This window comes from Struthio camelus, chromosome 1 (genome assembly GCF_040807025.1).
Source record: "Struthio camelus isolate bStrCam1 chromosome 1, bStrCam1.hap1, whole genome shotgun sequence".
Lineage (NCBI taxonomy): Eukaryota > Metazoa > Chordata > Aves > Struthioniformes > Struthionidae > Struthio > Struthio camelus.
In genome coordinates, this window is record NC_090942.1 from 13505528 (window position 1) to 13520897 (window position 15370).

Genomic DNA, 15370 nt, shown 5'->3' on the forward strand with positions numbered 1-15370 from the left:
AGCTCCTGGAGTTGTGGGACTCTCATGAGCCATCTACAAAACTCTAACCTTCAGAGTCACAGAGAAAAGATGACCTAGTGTTTCCTAAAGGCTGAGAAACAGAGAGCACAATAAGAACCCCAAAGTCATTTTCTAAATAAAATCATAATTTCTGTTCTTGGGGACGTATTATCTTGAGCACCCTATGTTGGCAACACTGAAATAATTAATTGTACTTTCTCTAAATTGTTGTGAATTGATGTGTAGTATGTTTCTAAGCTAGCTCATCTTGCAAGCATCAATTAAGCTAAAAGCCTCAAGCAGTATGTTATAGGAGTTTATAAGAATGCAGCCTCTTGGTAATGTGAAAATTAATGCGCTTAAAATGAACTGTGTAAGCAACAAACAGTATTGGTAGAGACAAATAAGCTTTAACATAAGGTTATAGCCAAAGAATGAGGCTTGTTCTCCTTTGTAACAGTAGAAAGCTCCTCATCAACATTACCTAGGCCCAAACATGCTCACCCGCGCCCTGCTCCTCAGAGGTCCCGCAGTGTGAATGATCTGTCTCAGTGTCGGCGCGACAATGCTGGGATGTACAGACTGTATGGTATGTCCGTGTGCTGCTTGTTAGGCAAGCTGCACTGCTGTAAAAGTAGTGAGATAAGTTTAAGTCACAATCTTTTCACTTTTCTCATACCTTTTCCTCACAAAACAAAGCACAGCAGAGAGGCACTGGAAGCCAGGTGAGGTCTGTTCTTGCCCGCTGGTGGCTCACGCTGTACACTGAAGCACTCTGAAAGGGAATGTAAAGGTCACACAACTGTCACAGCAGTCATAAATGTCACTTGTTGGATGCCAAAATCCTGTGTGTTTGGAGAGAAAAGATTACCTCATATTCAGCATTATTTTTTAACAAGTGGAATGAAGTATACAGGGAATAATTTCCTTGTTGTGGGTGGGAGGGAAATTGTGCAGAATGTATTACTTGGTAGACAAAGCTGAATTTATAGGTTAGGAATAATTTGAAAGAGGTTTTAAAATTACCTCAGATATCATTTTTATTGTTGTAATTATTTTAGCTGCACAATATCCACTTCTAAATGTATTTCTAATATGAAATAACATATATAACTCCCCACTTATAGCTGATCTGCCATAAATAAAAATCCTTTTTAAGCTTTGTATTAGCATAAGAACTCACTAGTATTTTTTCCTGGAATGCTTGCACTCTTTGTTTGCTCTGTTTTCATACACTGTCACCTACTGTCAGCTGCTACTGTTATCTGTTGTCCCTGCCGAGCTATGACCAGATCAGAACTTTTATCTTTCTTGTTTGTATTGACTGATGTAGAAAAACCGCTCTTCACCCGTGATGCATCACAGCTGAAGGGGACTTTCCTCAGCACAACTCTTAAGAAAAGCAACATGGGTTTTGGATTTACCATCATTGGTGGGGATGAGCCAGATGAGTTTCTTCAGGTGAAGAGTGTAATTCCTGATGGGCCTGCAGCACAAGATGGGAAAATGGAAACAGGTAATTTATATGGTTCCTCTTTTCTCTTAAACGATGATTAGAATCAGCTAGAGATTTTTGAAACTCACTGCCTCTATGAAACGCATGCTTTCTTTCCATACTGCTCTCTGTAAATGCCTAGCCCTGCTGCTATTGAAGAAAAGATAAACCTCTCTGATAAAACTTTGTTGTAACATGTCTTTCTAGAAATGCCAGGTAGCTTCTTTTTCCTCTTTCACAATATTTTGAGAGATAAAAGATCTCTCTTTTCTACATAAAAGATAGCTGTGATGTTCTTTGATTTGTAGGCTGTTTACCAAGAGGAGTCTGTGCATGGAGAGAAAGAGAGCACACAATACTAGATGCAAGCTTCTTTCTTAAGAAAGGATAGTTTCGCAAAATAGTTAAAGTCAGGTCTCATCCAACATTGTTCTCATCAGAACCATCAAAACAAGGGTTTTTGGTGTGTGATGGATGTGGATAAAGGCATCAGTGGACTACTACTAGAGAATCTGTGAAAAATAACTAAATAAAAGAAACTTCCTCCGAAGAGATGTAAAGTTACCAGAAATATCTTCATATCCACAAACTGATAAAGATTGCAAACCGCTGTCTTAAAGGTTTGCAGAATCACATCAGGTCCGTGTGCGGATAGGAAATCTTTATAGGAAGATGGACCTAGTTACCAAGCCACATATAGTCTATTGTAGGAGAATACAATCAGAGAACGATAGAATAGTTTAAGTTGGAAGGGATGTCTAGTAATCTAGTCCAACTTCCTGCTCAAAACAGGGCTAACTTCCTGGTTGGACCCAGTTCCTCAGGGCCTTGTCCGTCTGAGTATAGACAATTTCCAAGGATGGAGACTACAGAGCCTTTGTGGGCTCATGTTGTAGTGCTTAGCTACTCTCATGGCGAAGATTTTTTTTCTGTTGCCATTGACTGTTGTCCTTTGTCTGTGCACCCCTTTCACGGTGCACCATCCCTCCCCAGCAAACCTTGTTCCTCAGAAACTAGTCAAGCTGTGCAGTGGTCCAGGAGCATGTACATAATTTTCCCTCCATTTCTCCCCAAGGCTTCATAGGTGAAATGATAGTTTTGGATCGCAGAAACCCAATTCATGGTGGCCAGAGTCCCTGTAAAGATACAGGGAATTTTCTAGCCTGTAACACATCACTGTAGATGGACTAAGGCAGCAGGATGCTTTTAGCATATTCCTATATAGGGAACAGACACATGGACGCATACAAAAAGAATGATGTTGGTAGAGTGATCGTAAGTGATTCTTCTGGAAATTTCCTTTCATCCTTCTGTTGTAGTAAAAGAATGATCCAGATTATCATACGCTGGAATAAATCACCCTAAACTCTAGCTAATTCTGTAAGACTCTCTAGGACTTTGCAAGTAGGAAGTGAGAAGGTTGTGAAAAGTATTATTTTTAGAACAGCGTAATTTGCTCAAAGTCTTATATTACAGTTGGCAGGATGTTTCTGATGCCGAAAAGGTAAATGGATAACTTAATACAAAAAAGTGAAATGTGAAAAAGAAAAGTAGAATGCAGATTTTTGGTGCTGGCTTTGAAAAAGAAATTAGTATACCAGCTTTTTGATTACTTTTAATTCTTGTTGCCATTTTAACTTCAAAATACAACTCATTACCAAAAGGCAAAGTTAAAGTAGCTGATTAAGTGAAGAAAGGATGCAACAGATTTCCTGAAGCTCAGGAGAGGTTAATAACATAAACTTCATATTTTCTAATATTTCCAATATTATCTAATATGCTCCATGAGATATTTTCCTGGTTTGTTATGGTTTAGTATTCTCTGATCCACCAAGTCAAATGCAGCTGCTCATTAATCTGTCTGAAATGTGGACTGGGCGTTGATGGAGGTTATTCATACTTTCCAGAAATTTTCCTTGCAACTCACCTAAATTTTGATGTTAAAATTGAACCCTAGTTTCATAATACCATTGATGGTATTAGAAAAAAGGTACCTAGAAATACATTAAAATAACACTGATTTTTTTCCAAAGAAATTAATTCAAGTATGGTAAGAATGCAAAACAAAAATGTCCATTCAAGTATGTAATCATTGTGTAATTATCTGAGCCCAATATGTGTGAGCTTAATCTCAGCGTAAATTCTGGCATCAAATGTCTTTATTTTTGAGAAGAGTGACCGAGTTCTGATGTAAAGTAATGGGAGAATCTCAGGCTAATGACTGTAGCATCTAACATGGTTTCTGTGAATATTTCAAGTGCTTTCCACACATGATAATAGTAAAATGAAAAAAGATACCTAAGATCAGAACATTTATGAAACAGCTGTTTAGCAAAGAGATCATATCCCCTGATACCCAATCTTTCTCGCACTTCCTAAAGTATGATTTCTTTCCCTGCTCAGCCATTTTACAGTCTGATCAACCGAAGCCTTCCAGGTTCCATCAATAGCATTCTGCTCATCAAGCTCTTAAATGTTTCAGAACCATTTTGGGTTACACATGGACCATTTGTTTGTTAGGTAGGCATTGTTGGATGATGAATGGAGCTCTTAAAATAGTTTTTATTTATTGTTTTGACATGAACTGTGTGGTGTTGTGCAATTTATATGCACTCCAGCTACAGTCACAGTCATAGGAGGCTTTGCTAAATGATCAAAATATCGTATTTTGGCAATACAATATGATACTGAGGACAATGACAATATAATCTGTAATGCGACCTGGGCATAAGTGATAGCCACAGGTGTTGGTGCTCCTATCTGTGATGCAGCTTTGGAGCCTTTCCCTTGGAAGGCTGATGCTGACAGCTACTCTGTGGAAAACAAAATCTTGACATGCATCAGACATAGGGGAAGAAGCCAGAGAAAGCCCTGCCTCCTCCATCTTACCTGATCTTGGTCTTGGGCTGAAGACACCATGCTGTCCTTTAACCTAATGGTTGAAGAAACAAACTCATCGAAAACTAATATTTTAACGTTATTGATTATTTTACCCCTCACTCAAAATCTAAGTTAACAGGCAGATACAGATGCTATTTCAAGAGAAGGGTGAATCTGTTAAAGATGTGACCCTTTTTACCTGATCACAACACAATGATTTTTACCAGCAGGTTTCAAAATGAAACAGTTTTGGATTCCATCATTTGGAACATGGAGACTAATGCAAGGCAGAGGCTTGATATTGCTGTGACATTATGAAGTAATTAAAGTAACTAGATAAACTGAGCGCATTGAGATGCTATAAGGGATATTTGAAGTCCTGGTGATCTGACAGCAAAACCGCTCATAGCCCAGCGCTTGCCATTTAGAAGCAGCTATCACTGTCCCAGACCCACAACAAACCTCACATGCAGACTCAGAGGAACCACATCACAGTGGATGAGGCAAAAACAGCCGAAATTACATTCTTGATCCCATTTGCCAGATGTTTTGGAATTCCTAAGGGTTATTATGCCCTCATGTAAATCTAGCATATGCGTGCTAATGACTGCTAATAACACTTCAAATGCCTTTCTAGGACATATTTTAAAATGTGTTTGGAACTTAGTCAAGCTGCTGGATATGAACATTACACTCCACAGCATCTCTGTCTACTTCAGGACAGCCTAGGAGCTGAGGTCACAGGCTTTCCTGAGGGCCTATACCCTCACCGTGCTGACAGAAAACTGTTTGCATTTAAGAGGCCCCTGTATCCCATTAAAATGCTGAGTGAACACCAGTGGTAAAAGTCTACATCTACATGAGAAGATTTTTATACAGTGAATGATTTTGAATGACTGCTGTTTTAAGGCAAACAAAGATTTAGGCCTGCAGCTGAGTCAGATCAAAGCTCAAGCTGCAAAGGTAAAAACTATCCTAGAATTCTCAAGGTTGTTCAAAGGACTAGACAAACTGAAACACTCCCACATACTCGAGCTCAGGAAAGATTCTCACTTTGCATACATCAACAAGTTCCAGCTCCTTCGGTGAAAGTCCTCAAGAAAGGATTCCAAGATACGGCACACAAATGATTAAATGACTGATGAATAGCCATGGTCATTGCAGGATGAACTTTCCAGAGATGTATATACATCCATGGTGAGGTCTCATGGCTCAACAGTGTGACTCGAGAATGGGAAACATGCTTTCTCATTTCATCGACCAGACATTCACTTGGCCAGCTGCAAGATGCTAAATCATTTGCAGATTGGAGAGACTTTGCACACTTCTTGATCTACATAATCATAAGTGTTGGTATTCACTTGAGAAAGAACAAAACGAAGCCATAAAGGGTGGCTGACCCTGCAATATCACTGAGCTTAGGGAATAAGTATGAGGTATCGTTCGTGCAAATTGTGCCCACTATATATAATATCTCACAATCTCTGTAAAAACTACTGCAGTCAACACAGAAGGAAGTTGGGACACCTGCAAAAGGAAGCAATTTTCACGAGCTCAGAAGGATACTTAGTTCTGTTCCCTGTTTGTCCATTGTCAGCTCAAATTAACATGTTATTATCTCACCTGATATATGATCAGATGAGATGCAAGCTGTCCAGTTTCAGCAAGGGGGAAATGGTGAATTGTGTATGCACAAGGACCACTGTCAATGTGAAGAAACAAATATGTCAAAATTTAAAAAAAGTTGCTCTAGCAATCATCTGAGAGTGTGAATACTGTCAAAATATCACTCCAGGAGTCAGTGTATCATGACCACACACCACCATACCTATCTTCTTTTTGGCCCCTTTTCTTCAGGTCCCTCTCACATGCTATCAGTCAAGATCCATCTGACAATAGTTTCTTTGCAATATTACATATCTGTGGTAGCAGTCTGTTTACCTCAGATGTCCTTTCAAAAAGTAGTTCACCAGCCAGGAGCTCAGTGAAGAACTGGTGAAACGCATAGGACTCCATTGCTACCAACACCAGAAGTTGGCTGAAATTTAGTAAGCCCAGCTACCTGGCACCCTGTCACCAGCTTACCCGGAAGTGCCAGAAAGATGGGCATCCCAAAATTAAGGCATTGTGTTAGGAACACAAGAGATTGTGCTAAAAGGCAGCCTGCTGATGAAGGGATATCGTTTCATTGCCCTTTGCATCTCCAGGCTAAAATGCTCCAAAGGCTGTTTGATATATACCAAGGCCTCCCCAACTGCCAGTCTTGCAGCTGCAAGTTATGCTGCACTGCAAGTCTGTGAGAGTGGGGCAACACCGATAAAAACAGCTTGTGTTATCAACCTCCCTCCATACCTTTGCTTTACTTGGAAGGTATTATATTTCTCTAGACTGACGTAGCTTGTGATAGCTAGCTACTATTCCCATTTCAAACCAGCCAGGACTGAAGATCACTTTTCAGATGTTGCTATGAATTCCTTGAAGTTAAGAGAAGGAAGATAGCTGTTTGGAAAGTACCAAACAGCAATAACAAAATGCACTATTGGTGCCATGGAGCGTGAGAATGTCTTCTTCCAGTATTAGGCCAGTCAGTCTGGAATTCTGATGTGTTCACTGCTTGTGTGTTCTTGTACCACTCAGCACAGGTAACCGAGGAAACAGTGCACAGCAGAGCAGAAAAAGTATATCTGCATCATTGTATTCTCACCATATCACAATTCAAACCACGTTACCTCCAGTTCCTTTCACTAGTGACAGCAGTTGTACTTTTCTTATTGTGAGCCAAACGAGGAGTAACCATTTGGTAAAATCTCAACCTAGATTTCTAACACTAGTCATCTTTCCTGTTATAATTTAGTTTAGGTTTTCAAGGAGAGGAGATGTATTGTAATACATTGTACACGTACCGCAGGCTGAGTAGTATGGTAGAGGACAAGATTTCATGTCATAGAAAGTGAAGGGAGCTTTTCTAGGAAATAATTGTCTTTACCATGCTAATTCACTGAGGGCTGAATACAAACATATCAGTAGGAACATGTTTTTATAAACATAAAACATTGCAAATACAATGTCCCAGAAAGGTCCATGTGAAGCCCTCCTTGCTGCTGAAAGCACTTTACGTCCGTCATAATGACTGCAGACTCTCTGGTATCTGGCATGGAAGATGGCATTGAGACTGGAGACAGGAACTCTTATGGGAATTTGGTGGTCTTTGCCCCCTGCATAGGGATGGAGGCTGTGGATGCCCTGTAAGTTCATAGCTTAGATTAATGGCCAGTCTAGGGGCTGCAATTCAGGGCTTCCTTTTCTTTGCTCAGTACACAGAATCTCACTGTATTCAATCCCCTTTATATTTCTCATCATAAAAACTCGCATATATCATATGGAAGATGCCAAAACCATTCTATGTTTTAGTGGGTAAAATTAATTCTGCCTTTCAGGTACCTTCCTGAAGTTACTGCCTCTGATGCAATGTTGCTTATTCTCACAATTTTAGCCTGAATGTCTGTGTATGCAGAATTTTTTAAAGATCAACTTCCACATTTTAAAAAAATGTGTGACTAAATGTGAATCTTAGCTTTAATCTTACAGGAACAAAGTTTCTATTCCCTTACTTGCAGAGAAAAGCTCTGAAATATGACAGCATTATACTTAAGAGGCTTCAATCAGAAAATGAACAAAAAATTGCTAAGTATACTATTTATTTGATCTCATGAATACAGTCCCTCTCTTCAGCTGGTGGAGAGGAACTGACTTGTGGTTCTGAATGCTGAATGTTGACAATAAAAATAATAATAATTACATTTAGGAATAATAATGGCAGTGAAGCAGAAAGATACTCTTTTCCAGTCTCTCCTCTCTTTCATATTTGAAGGTGGGAGATTCACTGAACTCTGCATGTGAATAGGCTGTCTGGAAGACTGCACTCTGACTCCATACTTTGTGTTTTAGCCCTAAAGTGTGCCATAATTTAGATATTTCAGAGATCTGCCATCTTGAGCTGTAAGCTATCTTAGTACCTTACTTGAAGGTGGTCTAGAGCGTCACATTAACAAGTCTAGACTCCTAAGCAAGGTGTCAATAGAGAGGGAAAGACTGCTTCCAGAAGAGAACAAAGACTACGTTTGGAGTGCAAATCCATTGCCTAAACACAGGTGTCCAGTGCCATTTAAAATGCTACAGCGTCTTAAAGCAGCGCCTTCTCCTGGCCATTAAAGAAAGGCAGAAGTCTCTTGTAAGTCCTTTGTCATACCTGCCAGTCCTGCAGGAACATCTTTTAGATGACACTAGACACCTATTTAAACAACCAAATTCCTCCTTTAATGCCTGAAGAGGAGTATGTTCATACTTTCCTTTGTCTTTTATTATCATCTACCATAGCAATCAGTGGTTGATTCATTACTAACCATTTTCTGACAGTTTTAAGGATATTTGTTTCCTCTAGGCTAATTCAAAGTTTACATGTGGTTTTGTGAACACTCAAAGGAAAAGCAAAAACTTTTAAAATTTAGTGGGTTTAATTTTCTCTCATTCAGCTATTCAAATAGTGACATCATAAGAGGTCTGGTTGTTGAGTTTCGCCATATTTTGGTTGAGATGTTCTGGTGCCCTTAAAATATATGCCAATATAAGGACTGAGTAATAATCGTCATTTATTTCCTTTCCTATAGGAACCGCTCTTCAAAATACTCTTTTTTAGAATCCAAATAATATGCAGTAATGCAATTGGAATCGGAAAAGAAGAAAACTCTTTTTCTTTTTTTTTTGGATAAAATCAATATTTATACACAGGAGACAGCCCACTGTTTACAGCACTGACTTCGTTCTGAGTGAAATGTACCTATGTTAACACTTTTGATATACGTTTGACAGTCCCAGGGAAGACAAGCTGTGCTTGCTACTAGAAACACTAAGATATTAGGCATGTAAATAAGTTCCAGGCTATGTAAATACGTAGCACGGTCTTCTGCAGGATGGAGTATACAAGCAGATCTGCTTGTATGTATAAATTAATACTAATGACTAAGCCATTACAGAAGCTCTTCCAGCTCCATCTATAGAAACATGAGCCTGTGTGACGGGATGGCGGAGGTTTGAACTTGTTGCAGCCATGCCTGACTCCAGCTGGGCAGCATTTATTGTCTTTTTTTCTGACTGCTTCACCTCTGACCAGATTCACTGCAGTTACATTTTTGTACAAACCTGGAAACCAAGGCTGAAGCAGTTTCATCAGAACAGAATGCAGATATGATCTATAATCGTATATGAGAAGGCTACACTAACCCAAGCATTTGCAATGTGAAATATTCCAGTACGTGCAGCCTCACTTTCAAGTGTTCTGTGCCTCGGTTTGCATGAAATAGCTTTTAGCAACCGATAGCGTTTTTATTCTTACTGAATATTTTATTTTGTATTCTGTTTCCAGTGTCAGTTGTAGAAGAAAATCCGTAGTTGTATATTCTTCTGTGTAAGATCTAACTCCATGAAGAAAATGTCCACAACTTTCAAAAGCATAGATCGGGGTATTACAACTGTCATACGTATTTTAGCATACAAGGTAGAAAGGTAGATGAATTGTTAAGTGACTTTTCCTATTTACTGTCACACATTAAGAGACTTTTATCCTATTCTACTGTTCGTATTGGCATACACAAAACTAGTGTGCAAGGAAAGAGAAGCCTCAGAGGCCCATAAATTCATTCTTCCCTCTGAGCTTCATCATACTAAATCTGCAGATTTCTAAATTAGAATATTTAACATAGGTCAGTGGATGGTGAATATATTGTCATAATCCTTTCATTTATTAGAACAGATTTTGCAAGTTTTGCAGGTTGCCAGTTGAGTAAGCAGAGTGCAATGATCTCAGTGGCTGCCAAAGATGCTGCAGTTGCAAAAATAACTTTTCTCCTATCGAATATAATTAACATTTATCGCACGTGATTTGGCCATTTTTATGAACAGACAAAAATATACATTGAAAATAGTAGCCATCATCATCTCATGTACCATTTCATTCCAGAAATAATGGCATCTTATTGCTAAACAAGAAGAATGATCTGGAAGGGGGAAAGGAGCTTCTTCCTATATAGTAAGATGATAGGGAAAGTGAGAGCTATATATCGCAATATCAAGATTCATAACCTAGAACTATGCTTTTCAATATCAGCAGCCATTCTGCCTTTGATTTTCTTCTAATGTTGTTGTTCTTGTACATAAGACTTTATTATACATTCATTTATCAAACCAAAATGTAAACATTTGGTTCAGGTTCAATTTTTTTCTCACTTTATAGTAAAAATCAAGAATGCATAATTGCCTCTCTGTCTCTACGTTTGTGCAATCAAACAGAATTTGTACCTAATCGAAATCTGAGCGTTCAGACATTCAGCTCTTCATTTGCCTATAACTGTTTTTTGAGCACAAATCTTAAAAACTAGAGTAAAAACCCTTTGAAAATTTAAGAATCAGTTAAGTAATTACTTTAAAGAGACAATTTCTATATTTAGACCAGGAGATATCGTTCTAACCAGTTAGCAAATGTTTTACTTGAACAAATTACTTAGCATCCCTGTACCTTAATTTCCCCAACCAAAAGGAGGAATAGTCATTTTAGAACTTTGTAAAGTACAATAATTACTGCAACAAACAACTCTGTCATAACTAATATAAATATTAGTGAAGAGAAACCTGATGGAGTTCGGCTTAAAAAGATATTTAGGCAGACTGCTGTGTATATCCAGTTGTGGGGTATACATTAGAACAGAAATCCATGCTCCATCACATGGTAGATCAATTTTTTGTCAATGTTCTAAGTTTCTCATTTGATGCATGGCATAAAGTAAAAGCATCCAGAGTGGCATTAGAGAAGAGGATATATTTTCAGATATATAAATTATATTCCAGGTGCTTTGTGAACCTTTAACTAATAGAGGTTACAGAGACATTTCAGGCAATTCTGTTCTGAGTTCACTTCTAAAACATCTTTTTCTGTCTATTGGCAGAATCAGGATATTGGAACAGATGCACCTCTCGTCTGACCCTCTTTAGCTGTTCATGTAGCCTTTTTGAAAAGAGCAAAGTTATTTCAGCACTTATGCAACTGCCTCTTTGTAACTGATGATTCTGACATTTTAAAAAGTGGCTTGTTTGTTTGAAAAGCTGTAATGAAAATTTCTCAGTAACATAAGCAGCATTTTTCAAACGGGTGGGTGGGCATGAAGTTAATCCTGATGAAGTGAGAAGTCCTTGGAAAAATTCACTCAGCCTTTCCCTCTTCTCCCCACGGAATTTCTCTCCTCTTCAGCAGTCGCATAAGTGCAATATTTATTCTGAGCTAGTGAAAAAAGGTGGAGGGTAAATGGAGCTAGAGGTGCAATGTTGCTGCCATATGCTCTGTGCGTGCAGCAGCAGGGAGCTGGCTGGGTAGGACTTGCCGTCTGCTCCTCATCTCCTCTTCGGGTAGCTATCCCAGCAGAGATGTGCCAGGGTGGCTGCACCATGCTCCCAGGAGGTTGTGCTTCCTCTCCCCGGTGGCTGTAGCTCGGGAGCCGGGGCAACGGGGCTGAGGAGCCAGGCTCCAGGAAGACATCTCTCCCCTGATCCTACCCATGTAAGTAAGGATGCAGGAACTGTGCATAAGAACTAGAACTCCCTGCTGGCACTTGGAGTTCAGAAGTTTTGCCAGGACTCGATTAATGGTCTGGGGAGCTGGCTGTACATGGGGAAGGAAGAGGAGCTCCTCTCCAGGGGCTGGGTGCAGGACAGGAGAGGGCTGGCTGCACTTATTTTTACTGGAGCTTAAAATGTGAGGATTTCTTTTTCTTCTGCCGGGAAGCAGTGAGAAAAGACAGAGGGGAATTTTATACTCAGGGATGGCCAGCAAGTGAGCGTGGGTATGTGTGTGTGGGTGTAGAAGGAGGTGGCAGAGGGGAGGACAAAGGAGAGCAGAAAGGGAGCTCTGCATGTGAGGTTTGACACCAGTGATGTGAGTGTAGATCTTTAAACACTAACACATTCACCCTTTTTGATGTATTGCAGTCTACTTCAGCTCCTAAAGAAAGTAAATTAGAATTCTGTGTATTCAACTAACTTCTGGATTAGAATCACTGTACACAATATTTGCGAAGACTTTATTTACCGTACTGTGCATCACCTGTGGTGCTGCTGAGGAAAAGACAGAAAATAATATTGGACACCTCTCTTTTTTCTTAGGTCGTTTTTCTGAGAATTTATTTGTAAGTTAATAGTGAGCCATGAGCCATGCTGTGTTATGCTGTTACTCTGCTATTCATAATCTTTTCTATTCCACCTGTGCAACCACAAAGTAGCAAGTTGCGATGAGCAAAAGCTTCCAATAGTTAGTGATTTTTGGCCTGAGCTCATGCCACTGAATCCTGTGACTCCATCGGTTCTGAAAAACCTGGCAGAGCAGAGCTGGGGAGGTGACAGTAGCTCTAGGAACTGACTGAAAAAGTACAGGAAAGATGGCTAGCTTAGTACTGGAAATTTCAGCTAAGATATAAAAGAGGATATTGAGGCAGTAGTATGAACTAACTAGTGCTGTGAACCTGATAGGACTTGCACGTTTCTTGTAAGCAAGAGGTGCCAGGTTGTCTTTTAACGGGGGCAGGACCATATGTGCATGGGAATGCGCATGGGTATGTCCATGCCCGACGTGCAAGGCAGCGTTAATCCTAACACTATCACTCAAGCGTTACGAAGTTAAAAGGCTGAGGGCCCCCACCGCTACCACCAGAGCCCCAGCCATGCCCAGGCCACCCTGCGCTGAGGCTGTCGCTGGGCTGCCCCCAGACTACCCCCAGGCTGTCCCCAGGCCAACGGTGGGCCACACGCGGTGGGCAGTGGCCAGCCATGGCCCATGCACTGCCACCTCCCGGCACGGCCAGCCACCCAGCGCCATCGCTGTGACCAGAGCTCACATCGGGTTGGACCTTACAGTTAGTTCACCAGCAGCTTTTGGCGTAGGTTTCTCCAAAAAATTCAACACAACCCATGCGATGCTGCAGCGTTACACGTTGTACAAAACTGTCTACCCGATTTGTTTGTTCATGGTTTCTTAGTTCATTTTAGAAGGTTGTTTTATTTTGAAGGGTTTTTCTTTTAACATAGACAAGACAAGTTAAAACTGCTTTCTTTTTTCCTCTGGTGATTTTCTAGATAGGTTAGAATGGCAGCAGCATTGCTCAGTGTTCAAAAAAGCTTCCTGTTTTTTTTGGTAGATTGTTTTTGGCAGTCTGTTTCGTTCCAATTATTTTCTGTGTATCAGGCAGAGGATAGTTTTTAGGCCACATTTGATTGCATCACTGGTTTCATCAAAAGGAAATGCAGTTGACTGTTATATAAGGGATTCAATTGTTTCTAGTGTAGTTTGTACTTACTTAAAAAACAGTTCTGAACTGTTTTGAGAAATAAGGATAATAACAAGATTTATACTTGAACTGTTCTTTATGTCAAAATTGCTACTACATCTAAGATGCTGATACGATGGATTTTTATTTTAAACTGTACTGTATTATAACCAGTGTCTTTCAGTAAACTAATAAGTACTGCATGCAGGATTGTGAAATTTTAAAGCATTTAATTTGCAACAAGAATAATGAAGTCTACTTTGCTGGTGCTTAATATATGTAGTTACAAGTCAACTGAAAGTATTTTTTTCCAGAAATGCTGGCAAACAAAAAATACAAAGTTTAAATTGACAATAACAATGGAATGTTCTTCAAGGTGTAAAGCAACATGTATGTTTGTTGGGAATATATATGTGTAGTTTCTGAAACCCTTTAAATAGAGTTGAATTTTTTTTTGGCTGGGGGGAGTAGGTGTCAGAGTGGAAATTCCACAAGATCAAATCATTCTGTAAATGCATTTCTTCAATATGAATATTCTTGCTTAGGATCAAAAAAAAGGGGGGATTCTTAAAAAAATGAAACTTTTCATTAGAAGAGTAAAGTAAATATTTCAATCTCTTGTTTTAAAATCAATCTTTTTTCTTTTACCAAAATGGCTTAAAATGGGCATATTTTTAATCAAAAAAAGATTTTTTTCTCAACTTCCCGATTTATTTCCTTTTACTTTTTTCCCCAAACACCACTTCCATTAAAAAGTCAAGATAAACAGTTTTTTGCACAGCTAAATCTGTAAATGCTACTGGCATATTGACTATGACTAGATCGATGTCCTAGGCTAATGCTTCTACATGAGTCTGAGCAACAAATATATTTAGATTGTTTCATAAGTAGTTGGAGACACCAGTTCCCTCAAGTCTACTTCATTTAATTCATTTGTTGGCTTTTAAAGTAAAAAGAATAAAAATAAATAATAAATTGTAAAAAAAAAATAAATTGTAAAAAAAATCCAAGAATGATCATTCAGCAAATCCAAGAGTAAGAAGAAGGAATAGTTATTGTTCTGTTTGCCAGATATATTTTGGTAAAGATGACAAACATATCAAAGGTGACTTTTTGTTAATCATTTTTTTCAGTGACAGTCTTAGGTTTCTGTTTTGTACTCAGTGAACTTTTATCTCATGTGAACATTACAGAGATATTATGATTACAGTGATGCAAAAGCATCATTAACTTTTCAGAGGTATTAAATATCTTTTCTTGATAGTTCCAAGGATAGTTCCAATCTTCTCCATTGTATTTTTTTACTGACTCATTATATCCCATATTATATCAATTTGACTGAATTTAGTGTCATTATTATTGGAACAATCATTAAGAATAATAGAAAGTGTTATAAACTTCATCCTGTCACTTGAAGCCTGTCTCTATGTTTAACTGAGCCATTGTGCAGCATCACATCCTAAACTACTCAGATATTTTAAACCAAGACAAATATTTTATTTTATTTTACCAAAATATTATCTACTTATACCATGGCTTTAACTGTTGCTGCTAAATTTTTTAGAAGTGATAAAGATACGATATGAATATTATTTCTGTTACTGTAGCCTGCTGAGGCCTCAGTCATGAC

The 15370-nt window shown here is 38.8% G+C and overlaps 1 protein-coding gene across 11 annotated transcripts in view; it reads left to right on the forward strand.

Annotated features, from left to right (window-relative positions):
* The window catches only part of MAGI2 (membrane associated guanylate kinase, WW and PDZ domain containing 2), a 757526-nt gene that overhangs the window by 604632 nt on the left and 137524 nt on the right, over positions 1 to 15370 (forward strand). For all 11 annotated transcript variants that reach the window (XM_068924402.1, XM_068924568.1, XM_068924499.1 and 8 more), the window contains one exon: positions 1334 to 1516. In XM_068924402.1, the coding sequence (XP_068780503.1) occupies positions 1334 to 1516 (183 nt within the window). The remainder of the gene's footprint in view (positions 1 to 1333; positions 1517 to 15370) is intronic.